Source organism: Sander lucioperca, chromosome 16 (assembly GCF_008315115.2).
Source record: "Sander lucioperca isolate FBNREF2018 chromosome 16, SLUC_FBN_1.2, whole genome shotgun sequence".
NCBI lineage: Eukaryota > Metazoa > Chordata > Actinopteri > Perciformes > Percidae > Sander > Sander lucioperca.
The window spans coordinates 430,050-454,819 of NC_050188.1; the positions used below are offsets into that span (position 1 = coordinate 430,050).

Genomic DNA, 24,770 nt, shown 5'->3' on the forward strand with positions numbered 1-24,770 from the left:
ATGTACATTTAAAAAAAATGTAATTTAATATATTCATTATTTAGACAGGACCAATTTTAATCTGTGCTTTCATTAAAGCTACATTGTGTAAGAATTTCTCCCATCTAGCGGTGAAATTGTATATGACAACCAACTGAATATTACTTTCTAGCCCCTCCCATTCCGAGCGCATTTCACCTCCTACGGTGCCCGAACACAAAATTAGCTCTTAGTATCTCCATTGTTTACACGCAGCTGTTCTAGCCACTCTAATTGGTCTTGTTGCTTTGCCTCTCGCGTTGTCCTTTTAATTCTCTTTTTCGATTCCCTGGCGAGTAATCTCCCCGTGGCATCCGTCACGGTGCCACTGAGTTTAAAAGCGCGAAAGGCGGAGGTATGTCCCTCTTTGGCTAATGTATTTTAAAGATGGAGGAGCTACATGGCTGGCCGTCATTCGAGCGACTCGCCTGTTTGCATTCTGAAATTCAATCTGAATGATTCTGAATGGGAGATTCTACGCTTACGAGGACACTTTGATTAGTTGGTGGAAGTAATTACACATGAATGAGCACATATTTGTGAAAGAACAAAGGGGTTTTTGCTAAGAATCAACTCAAAAAAATACACAATGTAGGTTTAAGTAAGGGTTCTGATTAAATACCACATTGTCACTTTTTCTAGAGCTTTCAATCACATCTCAAGATCTTTATCAGCAGATGGAGTTTGCTCAAGATGACAGCAGGTGTTGATGTATATGGTTGTGATGACAATTGACAACAACATCTGCTGAGGAAGACTGTGACATGCGGTTGAAATCTCCTGGTAACAATAGTAGTAATGCTAGTAAGTGGACCTTTAGTCGAGATTTTGGGTTCAAACTACCGTTTTCAAGGTGAGCAATGAACATTCACACTCACTTCAAGACTGGTTAAAAAGTACATTACGTGCTTTTATGTTGAAGGGCAGAGACTCAAGCCGGAAGTACTGTTGCTGAAGAAAAAAAGCAGTCAGTCTGATAATGAGCTTTACCGAGATGATCAGAGAGAAACCAGAAAAGTCTCAGAAGTATAATTAAGAGCAGTAAGCAGAGCAGGGGCAGAACAAACGGAACACAGCATGATCCAACCTCTTCACAGAGAACAATACAGTTTCCTTTTATTCACCCTTTGCAGTGGAGCCACCATGGAGTCAGAAAGGGCAGCAGAGCGTCATATGGCAGATGAGAAACAGAACAGGAGAGACCATAACACAGAAAAATACAGTCCTGAGAAAGAAAAGGTCATCATGTACAGAACTTTAGTGTTCTGTTAAACACTGTAAATCACACACACACACACACACACACACACACACACACACACACTGAGCTCCTGCCTCAGCTGTCTTTGACATCATATCATTCTTATCCTCTACTGATCTACCGCCATGGATAAACTGCTCATACCATGATACAGCTTCAATGAAGAGTTGGAACAAGCTTTTACACAACATACTGTATGTGATACTGTCAGCCAGATTTAAGGGGGATTATAAGGGAAAGCTGGATGCTTCAGTAGTTCTAATTTAATGATTTAATTCTATATTTATCATTTAACATACAAATAAATTATACAATACCATACCACTTTAATTGTCAAATAATTAAATTCCTCAAACAACGACAGTTTAGTTGCAAAGGAGACACAGTTTGCAATTGGAATTGAGTTTATTATCCCAAGGTCTGGACTGAGCTACTGCACCTTCCAGGACCTGCACTAAAGCTATAGTGTAAAGATCACTTTATCTGATCTATTACTTTTTAAACTTTGCTTGGAAAGAAACAGTCAAACAAATAAGAATGTTAAAAAATGACGCTCAATGCCACCATCTACAAATCACCTTAAACTGGTATACACTGTTACAACTCGACTGCCACTTTGCCATTTTCTGGCTATTCACTGACTATTGCACTATTAATAGAATGCTGTCATACATCGCTTACACTGCTGGATACTGTTTCACTTACTCCCTGCGACCACCCCCACCTCACTCCTCAGCACCATGGGTGCTAGGGCTTTCAGCGGCACTGCTCTAGGCCCTCCAACACCCTGCACCCACACATTGGACAGTCTGACACCATAGCAACGTTCAAATCCCACCTCAAAACTCACCCACCGTTCAGATTGGCCTGCTCACTTTAATGCCCACCCACTTTGTCAGATTCCCTTTAGCCTCAAAATGTTAGTTGTTTTTTTTTTTTATCTCCCCTACACGTCTGCCCACCTTATGTCTCTTGTTTACTTGTTGTCTGTGCTGGTGTCTTTGTCTCGTCTCACTGTTTTTACCTGTATGAATACTGTTATGCTTTGTAAGGCAACCTGTGTACTACTACTACCTGTGAGGAACCCTCAAATTAAACGTATTATTTTTATTAATATTACTTTCACTTTATTGCTTTTTAACCTATTTGTACTTCTGTCATGTGCTTTCTTTTTATCTTTACCTTATTTTATAGTATTGATATGGAGGTTGCAATCTTGATTATGTTGTACAATAATACAAATATTATATTCTATACAGTAAACACACAGTCCACCATCTATTATCTAAACACTACCACCTACAGGCTACCATCTAAAGACTACTCTCTTAATGCCCATTTGGTATCTAAATGCCACCATCTACAGGCCACAATCTATTATCTACAGACTACCATATACAGGCCACAATTTACCATCTACAGGCCACAATCTATTATCTACAGACTACCATCTACAGGCCACAATTTACCATCTACAGGCCATAATCTATTATCTACAGACTACCATATACAGGCCACAATTTACCAAGACTATCTACAGGCCACCATTTACCATCTACAGGCCACCATCTTTTATCTAAATACTACCATCTACAGGTCACTATCTTTTATCGGAATACTACCATCTACAAGCCACCATTTACCATCTACAGGCCACTATCTTTTATCTAAAGACTACCATCTACCGGCCACCACCATGACCTAAATGCTACCATTTATTGTAAACAAGATGTATCCTCCCTCCCTCATTTAAAGGCATACTATGTAACTTTTCCCTCTTTGGTCCCCCTACAGGTTGTCTCATTGGAACTACAGCTTGCGCGGCTGTAGTTCCAATGAGACAACCTGTAGGGGGAGCGAAAAGGGAAAAGTTACATAGTATGCCTTTAAGGTGAATCCAAGATTGTTTCTGAGGATAGTGTATCAGTCTCTATCATCATTTCTCATGTTTTGATTTGAGCATCTTTGTATCCGTCACTCACCTGCAAGTCCTGCCTTCTGTTTGTCTATTGATCAGTCGGAAGGGGGGGACCTCAGCAGGTGAATTATGGTCAGTACATCTGTCCCACACCCACCCACACAGACTCACCCTTGCAGAAACCAAGTCTGTCATCAGGATTTTTCTTTTATTCCAATACATGTTTTCCTTTTTTCCACACACCAGGTCCACAACACAATCATCTTTACCAAAAACCATTTCTCTAGACAGGGTTTCAGTTCACTTTATTAAAGCCTGTGTATCCTTTTCACACACACACAAACACACACACGCGAACATTGGTATCATTGTAACCGTTTGGAGGTTAACCACTACCTAATAGCAGACAGTCTCTCTTTAGACAAAAATACTTCAACTGATGCTTCCTGCTTGTTAAGTGCTCTGCTCTCCTAAACAACATTTGATAGAAAACTTTTTCTGTGATTGAGAGCCTAGGAAAGTGAGGACAATATACCATTTATATTGTTGTGGGGTGAAATATTACCTATTAACCTTTAATGATACTTTTGGAGATGTTATTTTTAAGTCTGCTATGCATGGTTTAAAACTTTAATATCTCTTTAATATCATTAATTGGGGATAAATTATGTTAACTGTTGTGTTTTTGCTTTGTTCTCTTTCTTCGGTTGCCAAGGAAGAGGAAAGAGAAAATCAAATATCACAATATTTTTGACTAAATATCTCTATCGATACCGCAATTTTTGATAATCATCAGTAATGTGGATATAATGACTAAGTGGGTAAAGGCAAATAATAGAACAGCTAGAACAGTCTGGTTAAGTTCAGAAAATGGTATAACTTTACTGTAATGCAGCCTTTAAAACCAGGAAAAGACAACACTTACACCATATTACGATATTGAAAATCTAAGACGATATCTAGTCTCATATCACAATATCGATATAATATCGATATATTGCCCAGCTCTAGGACATTAAAACCGATATTCTGAGATCACGACAAACTGTCTACATAAACCTGATCATTAAATTCTAACATTAGAATAAGTGACTTAAAAAGCTTAATATGAGCTTTATTTATCGACATGGGCACTTTCTTAAAAAAAATTAAATAATTTGATCACTGCTGAGCCCCCTAAAGGTTACAGTAATCTACTTTTACATTCACTTGCAGTACTTTTGCGAACCCTGTAAACTAATCTAGCTGGTTGAAGGCTTGCTACCGCGACGCTGACATCTGCTCAAAGTGGCGAAATTGAGTAAAAGGGGAGCGCTAACTTCATACTACAGCAGCCACACTGACAAGGATGTTTGTTAATCAGCCTCCTGAGTGCAGGCCTCGGCCAATTACCTCAAAATGGCCTTAACGGCCCGTTTAATTGGTCTATCACTACTTATTAGCAAGGTAGCAGCTCTCAGCTGTTGCATGAACCACCTAGAGCATGCTGAATATTGATCATTTTAAGTACCTTATACTGCATTAAAGATGTCAACGAGAAGGTCATCGGTATTCTAAACAAAACCAAACCAGACTTCCATTCAACTTTTACAACATAAAGATTTAAGTCATTAACTCAAATGAACCCATTAACCTGATAGGTTTCCATCATCAGACAGTGAGGAGCATCATCAGACAGTGAAGAGAAGACAGACAGAGCTGATCGCAGGTGACCATCAGGAACGTCCTTTTATTAGCCAAAGCAAAAGAGACTCCACATCATGTATGGTCATTTGTTCACACTGACAATAGAAACAAAAACGAGCTTCAAGGTGAAAACATCCAAAACATTATCAAAACATACATACAACAAAAAGCTACCCAACTAAAAACGCTACAGACTTCATCTCAGCGCTCCATAGTCCAAACACCTATTGGGCATGTGCTGCAGAAAGGGAGGGGCTGGAGGTGGCAATGTTCAAACACAGCAACATCAGAAAAATGTGACAGAGCAAAAAGATTCAGTGGCCAAAACTCATTATTTACAAAATAAAAACAATCTGTCCATCCCACATTCTCTACATAGCAACAGAGCAGTGTTGCAACTCAGAATTGTGTCGACGTTTCACCGTAGCAGGAGAGCATAAACATCTGATCATGGCAACATAGCTTTTTTTAATCATAATTTTACCATAGCAACAGAGAATGTGAAGACATTATCATAGCAACAGAGATCCAACACTTCACTGTGGTAGAAAAGCATGTTTTACCATAGCAACAGAGCATGTGAAGATGTTAACCGTAGCAACAGAGCATAAACATTTTATCATAGCAACATACTGTGGCTTTTCATCATCATTTTACAACAGCAACAGAGCATATTAAGATATTACCATAGAAACAGAGCATGTACAATGTTAACCACAGCCGCACAGCATATTTAAGCGCATATAGCAACAATGTTTGTCAAACTCATTATTATCATGATGTTGCCATTACAACAAAACAGGTGACTATGTTCAGTGTGTCAACTCTGGACATGATTTGACAAAAAGCTTGCATTGGAAACAGGGTCAAAGGGGACAAAAATCCTGCCAACATCAACATGATCAGTTTGTGCCAGAGTTGGTGGAGGAGCTGCAGAAAAGAGTAGTCTACCTACTGGATGGGGGGTGGGGGGGGTACCTTTAATTATCTATACACGGGGAGGAGCTTCAGTAATGACCAGGACCACATGGAATATGCGGCCGCAGGATTTAGATGACACCTCAACAGATTTTAAACTAATGAAAAATAAAACTCAGAATTTTAACACATCTCTACCCCTAGCAACAAAAAAATGCATTCTGGATCACCGTTTGGGTCTGGGGCTGGGCAAGGTCTAAACTGGGCTGTAGTTGAGTTTGTGTCCAGAATCAGGTGGGGTTTATGTCGGCTTTGTTTTACCTGGATGGTTGATCCAGGTAGGTGTGTTGTGTTTTGTATACAGTCTGTCTGTTTTTTTTTTTTTTTGGGGGGGGGGGGGCTTTAACCAAGGCTTATCTTGACCTTGCGTGCGCCAATAGGTCGGTCATTGAGGTCCATAACAGCGGCAGTGGCCTCCTCGTGGTTCTGGAAGGCCACCATGGCCTCGCCAGTTGGCAGGCCTTTCTCACTGAACTGCAGGCAGACTGAGCCTTGCAGGACCTGGTAGCCATAGAAGAAGTCCATGATCTCGTCCACGGTTACAGTAAACGGCATGTTCTGAAGCTTTACAATTGTCGGGCCAGCAGCGCCGCGTTGATTGTTGGGATTGTTAGGTCCTCCAGGGGCCTGCTGGTTACGGAGACTGTCCGCTCCTGGAGTGAACACTTGCTGGCCACCAGCAGCCCCGCCCCCTGGACGCCCTTGATTGTTGTTAGCCCCCCCCCCTCTGCTCTGACCTCCTCCACCTCCTTTTCTGTTGGCATTGTCAAAGGGCACCAACCCTCTCAGCGCATCCTGGCTAAACGGAGGTCCTCCTGCACCTCCGGGTCGAAAGCCTAGCGGCTCCAGGATCGGGCCTCCAGGAAGACCAGCCACTAGCGGAGGAGCAACGCCCAGATTAATGTCCCCCAGCCCTGCTGCCAGAGGAGGGAGAGGAGGAGGGCCTGCCAGCCCATTCCCTGGAGCTGAGAATTGAGTCACAAAGGGGGCACTGTTGAGGTTCCCCATTGTGTTTCTGAGAAAGTTAAACTCCTCCCCACTAATCCCTGCAAATGGGTTGATCTGTGGTTGCTGGGAACTGGGCTGGGCTTGCTGGTGCTGGTTCTGATTTTGGTTCTGCTGGTTCTGGTTGCGTTGGCCCCTCTTGTTCTGGGGAGGAGGATTCCTCTCAATTTCCTTCATCTGCTCAAATGTCACCAGGTGGACAAAGGCATCGCGGCCATTGAGTTTTTGGCGGTGCAGTCTTTCAGCTTTGCGGGCGTCTTCCTCGGTGCGCAGCTGGAAAATAGCTTGCCCTAAACCGTTGCCGTGGCTATCCGTCAGAACCTTTAAGGTGTCTTCGTAAAGCCCCACACCCTCCAGGAAGGCACGGACATCCTTCTTGGAGACATTGTAAGGGATGTTGGTGATGTGAGCACAGTTCCTGGGAACTTTCAAGCCATCCTGGTTCTTGCCATCACCCTGTACTGCTTCACGTTTGCGAATGGCATCTATCTTTTCAAGCATTCCCTTCTGGCTGATTGGGTGGACCTGGATGAAGCGAGTGCCCATGTACTGCATGTGAGCACCCAGAGCAGTCTTGTAGTCCTGTTCCGTTTTGAATTCAAGAAAGCCCTCTCCCGTGGCTCGCCCATTTGGCCCATAGGCGATGTAGATGCTGTCCTCCATGATGGCCAAATTGTTAAAGAACTCCTTTATCTGTTTCTTGTCGGCCTCGTAGGGAAGGCCCTTCAGGTAGACGCAGAACTCCTGCCGGTGGGGAGATCGCGACCTTCCTCGCTGATCCCTGCCTCCTGCCCCAGCATTACCACGGCGGTGATGTTGGTCCTGTGACTCATTGCTGTTATTTGATTTGCTGATATTGTGAGGAGCGTGGCCCATCATGCCGTCATTGAGGCTGGCCCACTGCCGCTCAGAGCCAGGGCTGATGTCAATGAACCTTTGGCCCATCATGCCACTTCCCCGCTTCACAGCTTCGAAGCTGTCCTGGGGGGAGAAAAACTTGACCATAGCCCTGCCAGTTGGCCGACCCTGCCCGTCCCTCAGCAGGCGAACCCCATCCACCCCCAGACCACGGAAAAACTCCCTGACATCCATCTCTGAGCAGGAGAACGGGAGGTTCTGCAGAAGGACAAACAACTCATCGGGATGGGCCACGCCAACCCCTGCGGCTGCGGCAGCAGCAGCCTTCATATGGGCCTGGAGGCCCAGCGAGGCCAGAGGTGAGAGGGGGTTGAATAGCATGGGGTTGGGGGTTCCAAGAGGGAGGCCGGAACCCATTCCCCCTGGGGGAGGTAGGGAGGGGTTGAAGGGAGGCATAGAGGACATGTGGGCGAGGTGGGACATATGAGGCACGGGAGGACCTTGGGAAAGGGGAGAGACAGTAGGTACAGGGGGAAGGGAGGACACTGGAGGAGGAACTGGAATAGTGGGCAGAGTGGGCATGGAAGGCATGCTAGGAAGTGGCGGGATGGGTGGGGGGCCTGCATTGAGCGATGCCAGAGCTGTGGTGATTGTGGGGGCGGAGCTGTAGCTGTTGGGGAAGCTGGACACCACACTGGCCACTGCCTTGTTGCTCGGTGGCTCTTGAGATGAGCTTGCTGCCGTCCCTGAGGCTGAGGTGTTGCCAAAACCTTGGTTTCCATGGCTACTGCTTCTCCCCCCAGCCCCGGACTGCACTGAGGGTATGGGGGCGGTGCCTGCTTGCCGGTTGGCATTTCCTGCTGTAGGTGCAGCCGTCTCCGCAGCGCCCGCCCCAGCCTCAAACCTGCGGCGGCTGAGTTCAATCATGTTCTGCATCTCTGTCTTGCTGCTAAGCAACAGCGACACTTTGGAGGTTTTGATGGACCCGCCTGTTCGCATCATCCCAAGCCGAGCGTCCTCGTCAGTAGCAAAGACAATGAAGGCTTCGCCATGCTCACCCCCCACGATGTGCACTCCCCCGTCAGGGATGGTTAGCCCAGAGAAGAAGTGTCTGATGTCCATGGTTCCGGCCACTATGGGCAAACCCTGCAGCCTGATGACTACCGCCATATTGACTGCTAAACAACAGCCCTACAACCTGGGGAGAAAGCAACACTACCGTCAGATGAAGAGCAGAAAGAGGGAGACCAGTGGTTTCCAGATGTTTCCTCAGGAATGTCAGACATTACTTCGTAGGCCAATAAAAGGCCTAATCAACACTGCTTTCATTTCATTTTCTTCAGAATAACCAATCTTAAAGTTATGCATTCCCATTTTTGGGTCCTGACATTTGGAAACCAGTGGTATTTGGAAGGGGTTGGGGGGTGGAAAATTAGCAGGAAACAGCAAAAAAAAAGCTTAACTGAAACAGTCTCTATACATCTGCAGCTTTTACTAAGTTTTATCAGATCTTTAAAAATTAAGAGATCATGCTGCATGTCAGACTTTTTTTAAAAACCCCAACAGAAGCAATCTTAAGCATTAACATAGCGCCACTGTTCATTAATTTTTTTGTGTTGTAAAAGAAATCCATGGCAAAGAATAAAGGAATTAAGGAATGGCACCAATGTAAATAGACAATACATATGATATAAAGAACATATGTATATGTGCAAGAAAGACCTTAATTAAAAAAGTTTCCAAAACCCCATTTCCAAAGGTGAAATCAACCCTTTTGGAACTTGAAGCAAATGATGAAATGTAGCCTATGCACCAACCAACATAGCAACATTTTTGTAAGTATTTACTTGGCAATAAACCTATTCTGATTCCGAATGACGACTTCATAGAATACAATTTCTTTGAAGATTACTGAAGACCTTAAATCTCAATTGAGTTGCTCTGTGTATCAGCCCTCGTACATAACTGAGAACTGTGCAATGTGGCTCTTTAAAGTAACCCTTACAGTATGGCAGTACGAGGATATTGCTTGTAGTTTTGGCTGAGTCGGAAATATTTTGTGCAAAATAACCTTCATGAATTTCATGCAACTTGCAATTTACCAATGCAATTAAGATGTGTGTATAGTTTCAACAGACAGGATTTCTGCAGGACACTGAGACCTGGTAAAAAGTCAGCAAAACAAACATTCCTGTTTAAAACATCTCGATGGAATTCAACTTTTCTCAGAACAGACTTACAGTAAGTTTAGGTGTTTTCAGCACTTGGTAGGTGTTTCTTAATCAGTGTTAATAACTGACTCTTAGACCTATTTTCCAACGGGTGCATCTGTGCTGCGTTCCGAAGGCGCCGCAGCCCCGCGAGCAACCGCGTCACGCCCCAGAAGCATGCGTGAAGCTGGTCTCCGCTCAGCTAAAGTTAACGCGCCAGGTCTATTTTCAGAAGAGCCGTGGGGCGTTTGGACAGCTGGGCAGGAAGTAAAACAGGAGGGCATCCAGTCAATTTACCAAAAGACACCCCCTATGTCGTAAGTCTCCTCTACAATACCACGGACGACGGGAGATTCATCTTGGAGGTTAAAAAAAATGAATAGATACCACAGATCCTTTTTATCTGAACAACACCAGAAAAGAAGGCATGGACTTTAATTGCAGGAGTGCTTGGAGTGGAGGGTAGATACTAGCTTAAACACGTGATTGTTCTTTCAAGTACTTAGTAGAGACAATACAATCTGCGAGTCAGGCAGGCAAGGCACTCCGGTTCTGAGATGCTCCCGGTGAAGTATGGCGCGTGACAGCGGACAGAACAAAACTGCGGTGCAGCCGGAATGCAGCACAGACGCGTCTGGTGGAAAATCGGCGTGAGTCAGGTTAAACAACGAGTTGAATATTAAAGCGTTGTGTGGTGTATGATTTAATTTTAGCCTCAGTTCTAAAAAAAGTTGTCTTTAACCTCAACACGGCACACAAAAATTAAACTCAACAGCCACAAGAGACTTTTAAAACTAGCAGCAGGACAACAAATCTCAGAATCAAACTGAAGGAGCTCTGCTACCTGAGACACACCTGTCCAAAACCCATAATGACGAAAGCTGGCGGTGCACACCAAATATCAAACTAGACTCAAACTGTCATCAGAACAATTGAAGTAGTAAACTGAGGATAGGACATGCTGAGCTGCAACCAGCCAGCAACACCCTGCAAAACACAAAGTACCAATCCAGCAACAGCACACAGGTGAGCAGGACCAATCCTTCCGTTTCCTGAATCCTCAAGCAGCACCAAATCAGCAGGCAGCACTTCGGCAACTGGTTGTAGAACACCACCACACAAGCAACATGTCAACCAGCAAATCTGCAATACATTGTCAACAAAACATCATGTTAACTTATCAACCAGAGCAATAAGAGCAACGTCGCCAGTATTTTTAACAAGAGCAATGTCAGGTACATGTAAACCAGAGCAACATTAGCATCAGATCAACCAGAGCAACATTAGCAATATATCAACCAGAGCGACATTAGAATTATGTAATGCATTATGTAAATTAGCAACATCAGCAACTGGCAGCACAGCACCAAAGACAGCAGCTGATCAGAAGAGAGAGCAAACAGAAGTTGGGTGCAGACTGAGTAAAACTGACATGGTGTCCAACTGAACAACAGCAGGTGGAGCAACGCTCGCTGCTTCCCCAAAGCTCTAAATCCTCAGACACATCTTCAGGTTTCTGTTCTCTAACTAACCTTGATCCAGGACTGTCAGACCTTATGGTTGTGGATGGATAGCTCACTAAAACGGACATTTCAGGCACTCTGAAGCTCATGAAATGTGTTAGTTGAAAATACAATTTAAAAAAAAAAAAAAAAAAACCTGCACTGGGTGTGAGGCTGCTACCTGCAGCCCACCACAGCTTTCAACACGAACACCAGGTATCATCAATGATTTCAGTGCTCAATCTCAGCACAGACAATTCACACCCACCCACCACCAAATTTCAACCTGGACATCTACTCCTCCTGTTACTCATTGGCGTAGACCTGCTAACGGCCTTTGTGAAACATCAACAGCAGCAAGAGAATAAAACACAGCAGGAGCGAAATCGGCAAACCCTAATAATGTCAGAAACAACCAGAGTATCCAGAGAGAGACAAAAAGGTTAAACTGCAGTTCTCACTCACATAAGCCAAGAAACAAAATAGAGCTGAAAAGAGGCAAAAAAGAAAGAAAAAAAACCTCCACCAAAACTGCCAGAAACTGCAAATTCAGAATTAAAGAGCAAAACGCTGCCTTGATTTCTCAGTTTAAAGCTGGAATACATAACCGTCCACATGTTGTCATCCACCTCAAAACAAAGCAAAAAGACTGGGATTGAACGAGAACAGTGGAACGACATCCATGGACTAAATCATTCCAAAAAAAAAAAAAGATTGAATCTATTTTGAAAGATGAGGGAACCTCCACACATAAACCAACTTGGAGCTCAAATCTCAACAGACAGGACAAGGAGACAGGATCTGGTGTGATGAAACCTGAGGCACACAGCCTTTGGCTGCACCCTATTCAACCTAAACTACAGCTGTGTTCTCCAGACCTTATCAGTTCACCTATTTCAGAATTGACTGATCTCTGGTTCTGCTTGTACAGAACTCCACCGACCTGCACAGGACAAAAACATAAACAACTCCAGTACAGATAACTGAACTATGGAAATTCTTCTTCTTTTCCACACAGATTAACCATATGCACTATTATTCACTGACTTAATTTTAGCCCCTTTCAGATATTCATCTTGTTACATAAATGTTCAGGCAAATGTCAGTCTCATGTTTGAAAAAGACTGTTGCTTTTACGTACAAGTCACGACGGCAATCTGATGAGGTTGGTTGGCTGTAACGTTTCTCTACCAATAAATAACAATTAATTTCAAAAGAAAGAAATTAGTTTGATAAACCAGAAAACACTGTGAATTAGCCTATTTTAGGTTTTAATAGCAGATTCTGATCAGTCTTCCTTTCCTTGTACGTGTTTACACTTCTTTGGCCATTACAGCTGATTCTCATCATCCTAACAATATTGACATTTGAAAGTTTGAAAAAGCTGATAAATTGGTTGATATTAAATTTCTTTACATGCCCATAACAAACATTTTTGATAAGGTTCCCTTACATAAGCGCGTAAAAGCAAGTTTTTCCTCGCCACTGTTGCAATAGCCACTGCTAATGCTTGCTTTTGGGGTAACTATTGGAATTGTTGGGGCTTTGTAAATTATAGAGTGTGGTCTAGACCTACTCTATCTGTAAAGTGTCTCGAGATAACTCTTGTTATGATTTGATACTATAAATAAAATTGAACTTAATTGAATTGAATTGTCTTTTTACAATTTTAGTCAGGAAATGTACAAGGCAGAATATTTTACAGTTGAAAAACAAACTAGTCACTACTCTCTCTGGTGGACAACTGTTTGTGCGTACTTCACTTTGTCATTTATCGGTTTACATATGCCGATGCTCCATCTGTATTGGTTCTGTCATGATTGAATACAACCACTATGAGCATTTACATAACAGAGACCTTTGTATGAAAAACGGCCACTTCTTTTGCAGAATCCATGTCTGAAAGGGCTTAAAATCTGTTAGCTGGTAGTGTGTAACTTACCAGCTAACAGAAACACAATCTGAAACCCAGACTGTCTCCGTGACCACTGTCACTCATCTTTACCCTTCTCATATCAAAATTCACCTGGTGATGGATGAGTGACGCCACGACCAGGGGGCGTGGCCTGTGCTTGTGGTCTGCAGTGGGCACTGACGCAGGGAAACCGAGAAAAACTGAGCTACAAACAAAACTGTACAGGGCTAAGACTCACACATTTCCTCCTCATCAGTTCATACAGTGAGGAAACTACAACATAAGCGGACCCGTAATGAAAAATACATTAAAACATTAATATTGCGTCGGTTAGCTAGCTAACAGTAGCTAGCAGCTACAGACAAGACATTTAAAACAAACCTGCCTGAACATTTAAAAAAAGCAGTTATAATAAGTATCCGACAAAAACACCTCTACATAAAGATCCTAAAGAGTCATAGCTAACTATCCAGTTCCCAAGATAACTACTCAGTGTAACCTCGCTAGTTTAGCTTACCTATGCTAACACTTCGTTAGCCACCTAGCTGGCTGTGAACCTTGCTTTGTGTGTTGGAGCGGAGCAGCGAGCAGGATGCGCGTTTTAAGCGGCTCCTCTCGTGCTCGGCTCCCGGTGTGTGTGTCACTGAGCGGGCTGCCGCTGCTAGATTCTTACCGAGAAATGTGTCAACAAACACACTGAGGTTTAGTTCATGAACGGAGCGCTCGTCTTCTCCTGTATCTTCTGTGAAAGTTGCTGCTGCACGAAATGTCGGTGCAAACACCGCGATACCAGACGTGATGACGCGAGATTGCGGCCAGCGTTTCCCTGACGTCTAAGCGACAGCGCCCCCTACAGACTGAAGAGGGCCAACTTTCTTAATGAGTGTCAGCAATATAGCACCATCTTATCCAATGTTAAAAACAAAAAAGACATTAACACCTTCAAGGTATTACATAATTATACTATGATGCACATAACACAAATTCTAGCATTACAAAATAAATAATTGTAGTCTTTTTAGTTTTTTAAGGTCTTGTCTTCTCTTTTGTTTTTTACTGTCTATGTATCTGTTTATAGTATACCTCTATATAGTCTTCCTCTTATGAACTTATGAACAATAAAAAGTGGGGAAAAAATGAGGACTAATGTGGGCTAATGACACAAGAGTTTCTTCTTCTTTCTGGGGGTTTTGGTGCATAACAATAAACATGTACACTATACAGTATATCCATAAGCATGTGGACACCCTGTCCTGTGCACAGAGCCCTGACCTCAGCTCTCAATCCAGCACCTTTAGGATGAACAAGAACTGTGAGCCAGGCATCGCCCATCATCAGTGTTGGACCTCACTAATGCTCCTGTGGATGAATTGGAGCAAATAAGCCAGGTTCCAAAATCTAGTATAAAATGTACAGATCAAGTAACCTATATTTGAACTTTTGCACTATTTTATGTCTTAGAGTCTTGTTTTTTCTTTTTAGACATACGTATTTGTTTGAGCATTGTTGGAGGGAACCTGAGATCTCAGATTGTTATTGTCAACAACTGCTACTTTGTAATTTTTGTGCATATGGCAATTAATAACTTCAAACTAAACCTTATATTGTAAACACTTGGTGCATAAATTAATTTGTTTACTTGACTGTGACAGGGTACTTACAAGCGTTGTGGGGTGTCAATAGGGCCCTCAACCAGGTTAATCTCATAAAACACTTATACAATACTGGGTATTAGGAATTATTAGTATTACAGTATATACTTACTATACTACTAATATTAGATGTATACTTGTATAGTATATAAGAAAAACAGTATGAATAAAAAAATTGGGGCAGTAATTGAGTACAAAATGTGCTTCTTTTTTATGTACATTGCTTCTGCTGGTGTGAACTGTAGTGTAATTTTTGATATGCTTAAAAAAATCAGGTGCTTTTAATTCAATTTTTAATGGTATTTAGATGTATTGTCTGTTTTATATGGTGTAAATTATTTATAAATTTTGTTGATTTGTGTGTTGTGTACAGGCCCAACTATGGACAGGCATTGCAAACTAGCAAAGGCTTCACATTGCGTGGTGGGTAGCATTTGTTCAGTAAATGTAATTATCCCAATACACATAAACAAAGAACAAAAAACAAACAACAAAACATGTATTGAAGCAGTACTTTATTGGATAATAATGTATATGAGAGTAACAGTAGAAGACAGTAGAGGGAGTCTAATAAATGTGACAAGATCATCCAGGAACACAATACAAAATCTTCTGATTTTCGTGTTCAGACTTTGAGGATCACGCTCAGATTCCCATCAACAACCTGGACCTGAGCTGATTTTACTCTACGCCTTCTTGAAAGTCAGCCATTGTGGTCAAAGGCTACAGTCTTGTAGAGTGTCCCAGACTTTAACTGAATAACCAAACTGCGGCTGCCAACACTGTGAACACTGCTGATAAACTGCCATGATGCTGCTGTTTATTGAAAACTGAAAAACTGATGGGAGAGGAGAAAGCAAAACTACAAGACTGGGTTCTGCGACAGGGAGGGCAGTGAGTATTCCATGTGAACAAAGCAGGAGACAATCTGTGAATCATAAAATGAAAAAGTTCTGACTGGGAATTATTATATATTAAGACAGGTTAGTACATTTCAGTCTGCTGCCTGCAGTTGCAGCCCCCAGCGACGATCAAGTAACACCACACACTGTTTTGTTCCTGCTCAACATGTTGACAAGAGGCTATATCACGAAGCAAAGTACTGACCAATCAGACGACTGAAAAACTGAAGTTCTCATTAATACTGGTTCCTGACAGGGACAAAGGTCCTGAATTTAAAATAAAGTGACAAGAAATAAGGAGCAGTAGAGAGGTTTTTATAGATCAGCAGACCCCCACACTGATTTACAGACTTAACCCTATTTTTATATTTATTTAAACAATAATCCTACAACAGCTTATTTTATTCTAGTTGTGTGATTATGCTCAATATATTTCACCTCGATGTAAATCTCTTGTTTTTGCCACCTCAGTAATATAATTTGCCCGCAGTTTCATCTGATGTCATGTTATTCATGGAGCTGATGACGTTACATGTGACGTCATCAGCTCCATGAAGAACATGATTGTTCACCGTTTCCGGTGAACATGCTCAGAGCTGGATTAGTAAACCCAGAGATAGCTGAGAGTGAAGGCAGGTAACCCAAAAGAGAGCCAGACTAAGATGAACTGACTTTGTGATACAGGACCTAGGTGTGACAGAACGACATTCAACAAGCGAAGGTTGCTATGTGCTGGTCAAATCTCTGAACATCATCTCCTGACAGAGCTACAAGAGGAGCTTCTACGGAGACACAGAGCTACAGTAACAAACAGACTTCAAGTCAGACAGGAAGTTTGTGCGTGTTTGTGTACAGGAAGGAACAGCTAGTACATTCCCAGAGTTCCCTGGGAATCAATTGTCATCGTCATCATCGTCATTGGCAGCCAGGGAAGTAAACAAGAAGTGGGAGGAGTCTAGTGCTGCGTCCACTTGATGCTCTTCAGATCGATGCCTTCTTGAACCATCTCCCACAGAGGACTGACAGACACAGAGAGAGAGACAGGGAGACAGACAGGTTATTGGGCTTTACCTACAACAATATTACAATTTAGAACATATTTCAGATAACATTGCCATCACCCATTCATGCAAAGAAATACACATACTTGACAAAGGGAGAGAGAAATATATGTATGGAGCAACAGAGTCAGTTTTAGAGTATAATTCTAATTCATTAGAACATGGGTCAGTGACATTTTACTCACCAAGTTAATATTTGATATCTTGGAACAGAGTAACATCACTAAAAGAAGTCTGACAATCGGACAGTTTGGAAACAATTGGTTTATTCAGATGATCTAAACCATTTCATTTGAACTGAAAGTAAGGGGCACCTGAAACAACAGTAATGCTCCCTCATTAAACAGGAAAACTGTGCACACAAGAACAGTAGGTATAGTAGGTCGACTTTGAAGCTGGAAGTGGGTACTGAACGGACAATTTGGGTAATTATTTTAACGTTCACCTTCAGTTTCTCTTACTTCGTCTGACTGCTTGTGTTTCTTGAAAATCAGATTTCTTCTAATTGATGTCACCCTGTTCTCAGATTTTACATTGGTGAGTACAGTGTCATCATTACTACTACATTACCAACTACTTAACCAAAATATCATCAGTTAGAAAAAACAGAACTATCAGTCCAGCTAAACTCACCTCATCTCTCTGAGCCTGGAGACCTGCAGGATACATTTCTCTGCTGTGTAGTCTACCTCCTCTTCTGTGGTGAACCTGCCAATACCAAACCTAACACACACACACACACACACACACACATTAACCCTACAAGTGATGTCATTGTACATGGCTAGAGGGTTAGGGTCAGGGACAGGATCATAATATACTTCTGAAGACATGGGATTTCTTTAAAATGACAAACATTATTATCTGAATTATGATCTGGATTACTGTGCCGATGTCAGGGTTTGTACCTGATGGAAGAGTGAGCCAGGTCTTCATCTGCTCCGATCGCTCTGAGGACGTATGATGGCTCCAGAGACGCTGACGTACATGCACTGTGGGCACACAAACAAACATACATGATACAAACAAAATGGGGACCCACTTGCAAAAACATTGCGCCATAGTGCTACTACAGGTAAAAAAATAAAATAAAATAAACTCCACAGGGTACAGTTAAATTTATATATTTAAAAATAGTTTGGCTGAAGAGCTTGTGTGTGTCTGACCTCCCAGATGACAGAGCGACATCCTTCAGCGCCATCAACAGACTCTCTCCCTCCACGTAGGCAAAGGACAGGTTGATACAGCCTGAAAAGTACACAAACAACATCTACTGCAGTAACACGTTTTTGTCAAATATATTTTGTCACACTTTCTACAGAAACCTTTAACATCAAGTCCAAAGACTTTCAGGTTCATAAAAGGTTAAAATTCAAGAATGTGACAGTTATGTCTTTTTGTGTAAGAGTTTCACTTCTGTGTGTGTGTGTACCAGGGTAGCGTTGTTCTGGATCTCCGTTCATGATAACGTCAGGAAGCTCCGACATGATCTTCTGGACTAGACGATTAGCCAGCATAGATACTCTGTGATGATCATACTACACACACACACACACACACACACACTCTGAGTCCCAGAATGTTTGGATGTATTTTTGAGTCTGAGTGGATGCTTGGGTGCGTTCGTTTTACCTCCAACTCCTGCTTTGCGATGCTGCAGGCGGCTCCCAGCCCAACAGCCAGAGGGGTGGGGACCGTTCCAGAGCGCAGCCCCCTCTCCTGCCCACCCCCACTCTGCAGCGGCTCCAGACGCACCCGGGGCCGGCGGCGCACATACAAAGCACCGACACCTACACACACACACACACACACACACACACACACACACACACACACACACACACACACACACACACACACACACACACACACACACACACACACACACACACACACACACACACACAGGCAATGTAACTTCCAAGCAGATCAGCATGACATGTGGCGTACCAAAAGGATCAGAACATGTATGCTCCATCAATACATGCTGCGGTTATTCAAAACAACATTAATTACAACATTTATTCTGAAGATACTGAAATCTAAAACTGTCTTTCACCAGGTGACTATGGTCCCATTGACTCACTGTCAGTGCATTGAGTAAAGTAATGACCATGTGTATCATAATTGTCTCTTGCTAAATAAAGACAAAACAGAGGGGACTGGGTTTGACACTCATAACGAAAGACAGAAAATCACTGCACACCTTAACCTCTTATCTTTAAAATTATTAGTCAAGTCTGAAATCTGTATTACGTGTATATCGGTATTTCTTTTATCATCTAAAAAAATATCGCTATAGTAAGGGTCCCAACATGATCGCGAAAAGTTCATCTATGCATTCATCTTGAGCAGGTCAGACTATTGTAACAAGGGGTTAAAGTGGGACAGAACGATCTGGAAAGGTCTAGAGTAGACCCACACTCTACATCCTGTAAATCAGCCTACACATCAACTGACATAACTGCTTTAATCTCTTAATCTTAATTCAAAAACGTTCACGACTTCACTTAGTGCTTGCACTTAAACTGAACCTTAAGCTTCTTTCTTCACTTTCATTTTAACCACTACTTCAGCTTCTTTCAGTATTTGTATTTTAACTGCAAATTTGACTTTATCAGAATTTCAGCCATTATGTTTAAAATGTTAGTACATTTCTTTCAGAAACTTAAGCATTTTCTAGTATGCAATTTGTAAAGCACATTGAACTGCCACGTGTATGAAATGTGCTGTATAAATAAACTGCCTCTCCTTGTCTAATGAGCTAACAGTTAAGAATATATCTACAGTAATGCTATGGCTAACCTTTGGGTCCGTAGATCTTGTGGCCACTGATGGACATTAGATCAACCTTCCAGTCCGTGACGTTGATGGGAATCTTTCCGACAGCCTGAGCGGCGTCAGTGTGGAAGAAGACTCCTTTGGAACGACAAATCTGACCTGTGGACAGGAAGAGTAAAGTTCAGCTATTCAAAAGTTTTGATCGGAATGCTGAATCAGATCAGAGACTCCCTGTGAAAAAGTAAAGATCTACGTGGTCATGGTGATTCACAGAAACACGGATGAAACACTGTGGATGTTTCAGAAATTTGATTTCTGCCTTACGCAGGGAGTAATTAACATGTTTGTTTTGCAAAGGTTACCGATCTCCTTGATTGGCTGCTTGACTCCTATCTCGTTGTTGATGGTCATCACCGACAACAGAGAGGTGTCAGGACGAATGGAGGCCTCCAACAGCTGAAAACACACAACCACAACAGTTTTTAATGAACACAATGACATCTGTATGTTCTCTGCACATGCTCTATGTGCTCATTTTGTACTTTCTCTTGTGTGTTCTCTCTGTACGTTCATGAATACCTCCAGGTCCAGCAGTCCGTTGGTCTGGACTGGCAGGTAGGTCACACTGAATCCTTCAGACTCCAGAACGCGACACGAGTCAAGAACACATTTATGCTCCGTCTGCGTGGTGATCACATGACGCTTCTTGGTCTGGTAGAACCTGGACACGCCCTGCAGGAGAGGGAGGTGGGAGAGAAGGGGTCACTACTGACATCACAAGCTGGGTTTTAACTCAGTGTTGTTGTTTTTACTGTACTTTCACCGTTCTCACTGCCTTGTCATTCTGTTCTTAATGTGTTCTCAGGGTATGATTGCACCAGCATTTAGGACGGCTTGAATTAAAATTTTGCAGTGAAATCAACTCATTCCGATAAATTCGTGATTGTTGGTTTTTCGCTCATCCAGGTGAAGTATATTTGGGCAATTTCTTTGCGTCATGTTAAACTTGGGTAAACTTTAACAAAGCAAATTCAGGCCAATGACCAAAGGCAAACTGTCTTGACAGTGCTGAACAGAGAGTCCATAATGGAGGAAACTATTGTACTGTAGCTGTGTGTCACCATCTAGTCTAATTTAACCTCCTCTGAGTATAAACTGCTCCAAAAAGAGAAATTGTTAGCATTCATTTCTGATGTGACCAGACCTTCATCCTGTTCTCACTGTACTCTATGTTTCCTCTGTTTTTGATCTGTTCTCACTGTGAAGCAAAACCAGAGAAGGTAATAGTGAGAGGAGAGGGAGAGAAGGTGTGATGAAGAGGAGGTAACGCAGAGGAAGTGATGAAGAGGAGGAGCAGAGTGAGACCTTGATGGCCATGTTGTTGGACTCGGTGGCTCCGCTGGTGAAGATAATCTCTCTGGGATCTGCTCCAATCAGATCAGCCACCTGCTGCTCAGAGAGAGAGAGAGAGTAATCTCATATCAGATTAAATGGAAAGATGACCAGGTACAAATAATGTTGATCACTGGACTTCAGTTATCAGACCTGAGCTTCCTCTAGAAGAAACTGGTAGTCTAGAAAGCTAAGAGAATCATGGGTAATTATGGCTAATTATGCCCCCCCCCATTGCCATTAGGCTCTTAAATGGTGCTGATGGTAGCAACCTGTAACATTCAGAGCATGTAATTCTGGGGAAGTATAATGCTTTGATTTATGTATTTAGAACTTTACTTAAGTTGGATTATGGTTGTATATTTATTTAATTTAGCTTAAATTCTGCAACCTGTTTGTGCTTTGTTGCTCTTGCCTGGGTTTCCTATTTGTTGACCTGCTGCTACTGACATGTTGGTTGATTGAATGATTGCGATGGGGTTTATTCTTCTATGTTTGTTTTTTTATGTGACTGGTTGACTGCAAAATTGAATTGCTCTTTAGGGATAAATGAAGTTGATTGAACGGAATGTTGTACAAGGTTTACAATGTGGATGGTTTAAACATTACTACAGTGCACTGTAATGTAAAGAAATAATGGTTAAAAAGTTGAGATTTACTTGAGCTTTTAAAATTTTTTAAAATAAATAAAGAACAAGTTTCTCTCTCTGTACAGACAGAGTGTCTCTATACCTTCCTGGCCGTCTCCATGGCGCTCTCGCTCTCCCAGCCGAAGGCGTGTGTTCTGGAGTGAGGGTTACCATAGTAATTCACCTGGTAGGGCAACATGGCGTCCAGCACCCGGGGGTCCTACACACAAATACACACGTGTGAAACTGTAAGTGCAAGTTAGTGTAAGTAACTCTCTGACCTCAGCTGGAAAAACATGGTTGGTAACGGTTACCATGGGCGTGGTGGCCTGGAAGTCCATGTAGAGGGGGCGCAGCTCATCTTTCTCCAGTTCATGTTTTTTTATCAACTCTGCAGCACACAACAAAAACAGTCACACAGTCAGCTGGGGTTTAATCTGAACTGAATGTTCCTGGTCTGAAACACGGGGTCACAGGCAGGTCAGTATGTGTTGAGTCATTCATCAACTATTCATCAAGTGTGTCTGTCTGGAAAGCAGAGTATGGAAAACTGTCAAGTTCTGAAAATTAAACACTGTATCATGTATCAAAACATATTTGTATGCTATGTATATTATTAGTATCAATGTTGTTGATTTTATTTTATATAAGAAAACAATTCACATCCTTATATTTGACTAAACTTTAATAGCCCTTATTTTAGCAAACTATAATCAGTTTACTGTGAACCCAGTGCCCTGTACAGTTTTCTTGTTAACAAACTAATGATTTGTTTACATTCAATGTTAGTCACCAAAACACATTGTGTGCAGGGTTCAAAATTAGCATCATCTACCAGCCAAATGCTGGTGAAATATACAAGTGGCTGGTATTATGCTTCACTCATCAGCCAAAAAACAATGGTAATCTATTGAGTGGCTGGTGAAATTTGAACATTCACTAGCCATTTGGCTGGTGAATGAAATGGTTAATTTTGAACGCTGGTTGTGAGTAAAAAACACTGGCATTTTGTTTTAGCTACTTTAAATCCAGAATTGTTTGCTGCATTGGATATTAATACTTCCATGTTCATCACTCGGGTTAACGTTAGGTTTTGGGAAGTTTCCTGTCTCCGTACCAAACTGCGTCACTTTTGGGATTAGCTTCATGCTAGCTGCTCTGTGCCTTCAAATAAACAGGCTAACGTGCTCCGGGCGGCTGTTACCTTTATGCAGAGAGCTGGCGGCTCTACCATCGGAGCCCAGCCAGAGAGGAAGCCTTGACAACGGTCTGAGCAGCCGGGAGGAGACGGTCTTGCCCGGGGAAAGCATCTGTTCGGCTGGCTGGTTTCAACTGGAGACACGCTGACCTCCAATAACAACACACGCTGCCCGCGACCAAAACACAAGACTACACCGGGATGAACCAGTTTAACCTGCTGGTTTCTGTGGAAGAAAATGAAGAAGATTTACGATTTAAGAGAACTGTTTAAACGTGAGTGAAGTTTGGTTTCGTAACGTTGCCGTTTGTCATATGCATCCAGGTTACAACACAATGCCAATGTCGACATGCTAACAACGAACACTTCCGATGACGACTTTCAAAATAAAATATGTTTAATGTGTGTCAAAGTTATTTATTTATTTTTACTTTTACTCCTTACTGTTTTGGGAGCTTGATCCTCAGAGTGTCTCTGATTAGCGCAGCAGGGTGTGTTTCATAGTTGCACATCCAATCCACGAGTTACACAGAAAAAATAAACGGAAACAGGGGGCGGAACTTCATTTTGACAGGCCGAGTTCTCACTGGCCGATATGTGATGTTTTGGTCCTGTTTGAGGCCTTTCTCTGTCCTGTGATTGGTTACAGCCAAGAGTTTATGCAACGCGGGTTTAGCTTCTTAAAGCAACCAAGCAACACTAAATCACTTTTCCCGCTTCGGTCCCCCTACAGGTTGGAAGCGGAATTGTCCATTACCGCTGTCGTAATGTCTCATTCAAAACCAGACTGAATATTTACAATGATTCGAACTACAGATCCGCTGGCAAACTTGCATGATGTAATGTAATGGACCGCTTCCAACCCATAGTTCCAACCTTATATAGCCTACTATCTAAGCTTCCAACCTGTAGGGGGACCGAAGCGGGAAAAGTGCTTTAGTGTTGCTTTAAAAGATTCAGGTAAAGCCATATGGGTAAAAAAACTATAGATAAAATTGATTTACAGCTTGGCACAATCGTCACATGTAAATCAGGAATTTTAGCACAGGGTGTGCTATTTGAATTGCATTCAAAATGTTACTTGAGTAGAAGTACAAAAGTATTCACATAAAAATATACTTTATGTACTTAAGGGCGTTTTCACACATGAAAGTCCGAACCAAGGTCCGGACCAAGGTTCATGTTTTTGTTACATTGTATACATTTGATCCGGTAAGTTTTGGTTTCACACTGCAGTTATAGCGCACGCGATCTATACGTGACAAAACTACGTCCTGCCGTCATCACATACGTGAGCTGCGTCTCTAGATAGTTATAATTGATTTGTAGACGGGCTTCCCCGTCCTCTCGTATCCTCTCTCTGTGTCAGAGTTTTTTCAACTGACTGCTGCTCTCCCCTTCTGCCGTGGCTCTTTTGGTTTTGTTGTGATGTTGAGAAGCAAGACACTGGAACTTTCTTTCTGGAGCATTTATTCAGAGACAAACGGAAACCTACACTGTACATTTACTACCACTTAACAACTAAACTGCCGATGTATTCTCTGCTCTGATAGCCGACAGCTGTCTGCTCTGAGCGCATTCACCGTCACACATTCTCTCATGTAGACTACACACTAAGCACCGAGCTATTCCTTAAAGGAGCTTCCCCGGTCTTGTAACACAGGAGAGCCTGCCAGAGCTTCTTGTATTTGATCCGAAAGTCCAAACCATCCAAAAAATGCTTTCACACTGTAAACGAACCGGACCATGGTTCAGTTTGGTCCGGACCGAGACCACCTCTTTTTATCAGACCAAAATGTGGTCT

At 42.4% G+C, this 24,770-nt stretch overlaps 2 protein-coding genes across 3 annotated transcripts in view; both read right to left on the bottom strand.

The window, feature by feature from the left end:
- The window catches only part of cpne1 (copine I), a 29,484-nt gene extending 15,230 nt beyond the window's left edge, over nucleotides 1–14,254 (bottom strand). Inside the window, exons 1-2 of one of the 2 annotated variants that reach the window (XM_031296819.2) lie at nucleotides 14,025–14,254; nucleotides 4,903–8,922 (exon numbers count right to left, since the gene is read on the bottom strand). In XM_031296819.2, the coding sequence (XP_031152679.1) occupies nucleotides 6,204–8,894 (2,691 nt within the window). In that variant the 5' untranslated portion in view covers nucleotides 8,895–8,922; nucleotides 14,025–14,254 and the 3' untranslated portion in view covers nucleotides 4,903–6,203. Of the gene's footprint in view, nucleotides 1–4,902; nucleotides 8,923–14,024 lie in introns of those variants that run through there. The other variant, XM_031296821.2, reaches the window with a different exon arrangement.
- Nucleotides 14,255–15,501: 1,247 nt separating this feature from the next.
- nfs1 (NFS1 cysteine desulfurase) lies at nucleotides 15,502–23,326 on the bottom strand. Its single transcript, XM_031296823.2, has 13 exons — nucleotides 22,973–23,326; nucleotides 22,083–22,159; nucleotides 21,872–21,988; nucleotides 21,113–21,196; nucleotides 20,327–20,479; nucleotides 20,110–20,203; nucleotides 19,772–19,906; nucleotides 18,599–18,756; nucleotides 18,399–18,504; nucleotides 18,133–18,214; nucleotides 17,875–17,958; nucleotides 17,600–17,689; nucleotides 15,502–16,924 (listed from the first exon to the last, which is right to left on the bottom strand). The coding sequence occupies exons 1-13, from the start codon at nucleotides 23,076–23,078 to the stop codon at nucleotides 16,861–16,863; spliced, it is 1,350 nt and encodes a 449-aa protein (XP_031152683.1). The 5' UTR covers nucleotides 23,079–23,326; the 3' UTR covers nucleotides 15,502–16,860.
- Nucleotides 23,327–24,770: the final 1,444 nt, after the last annotated feature.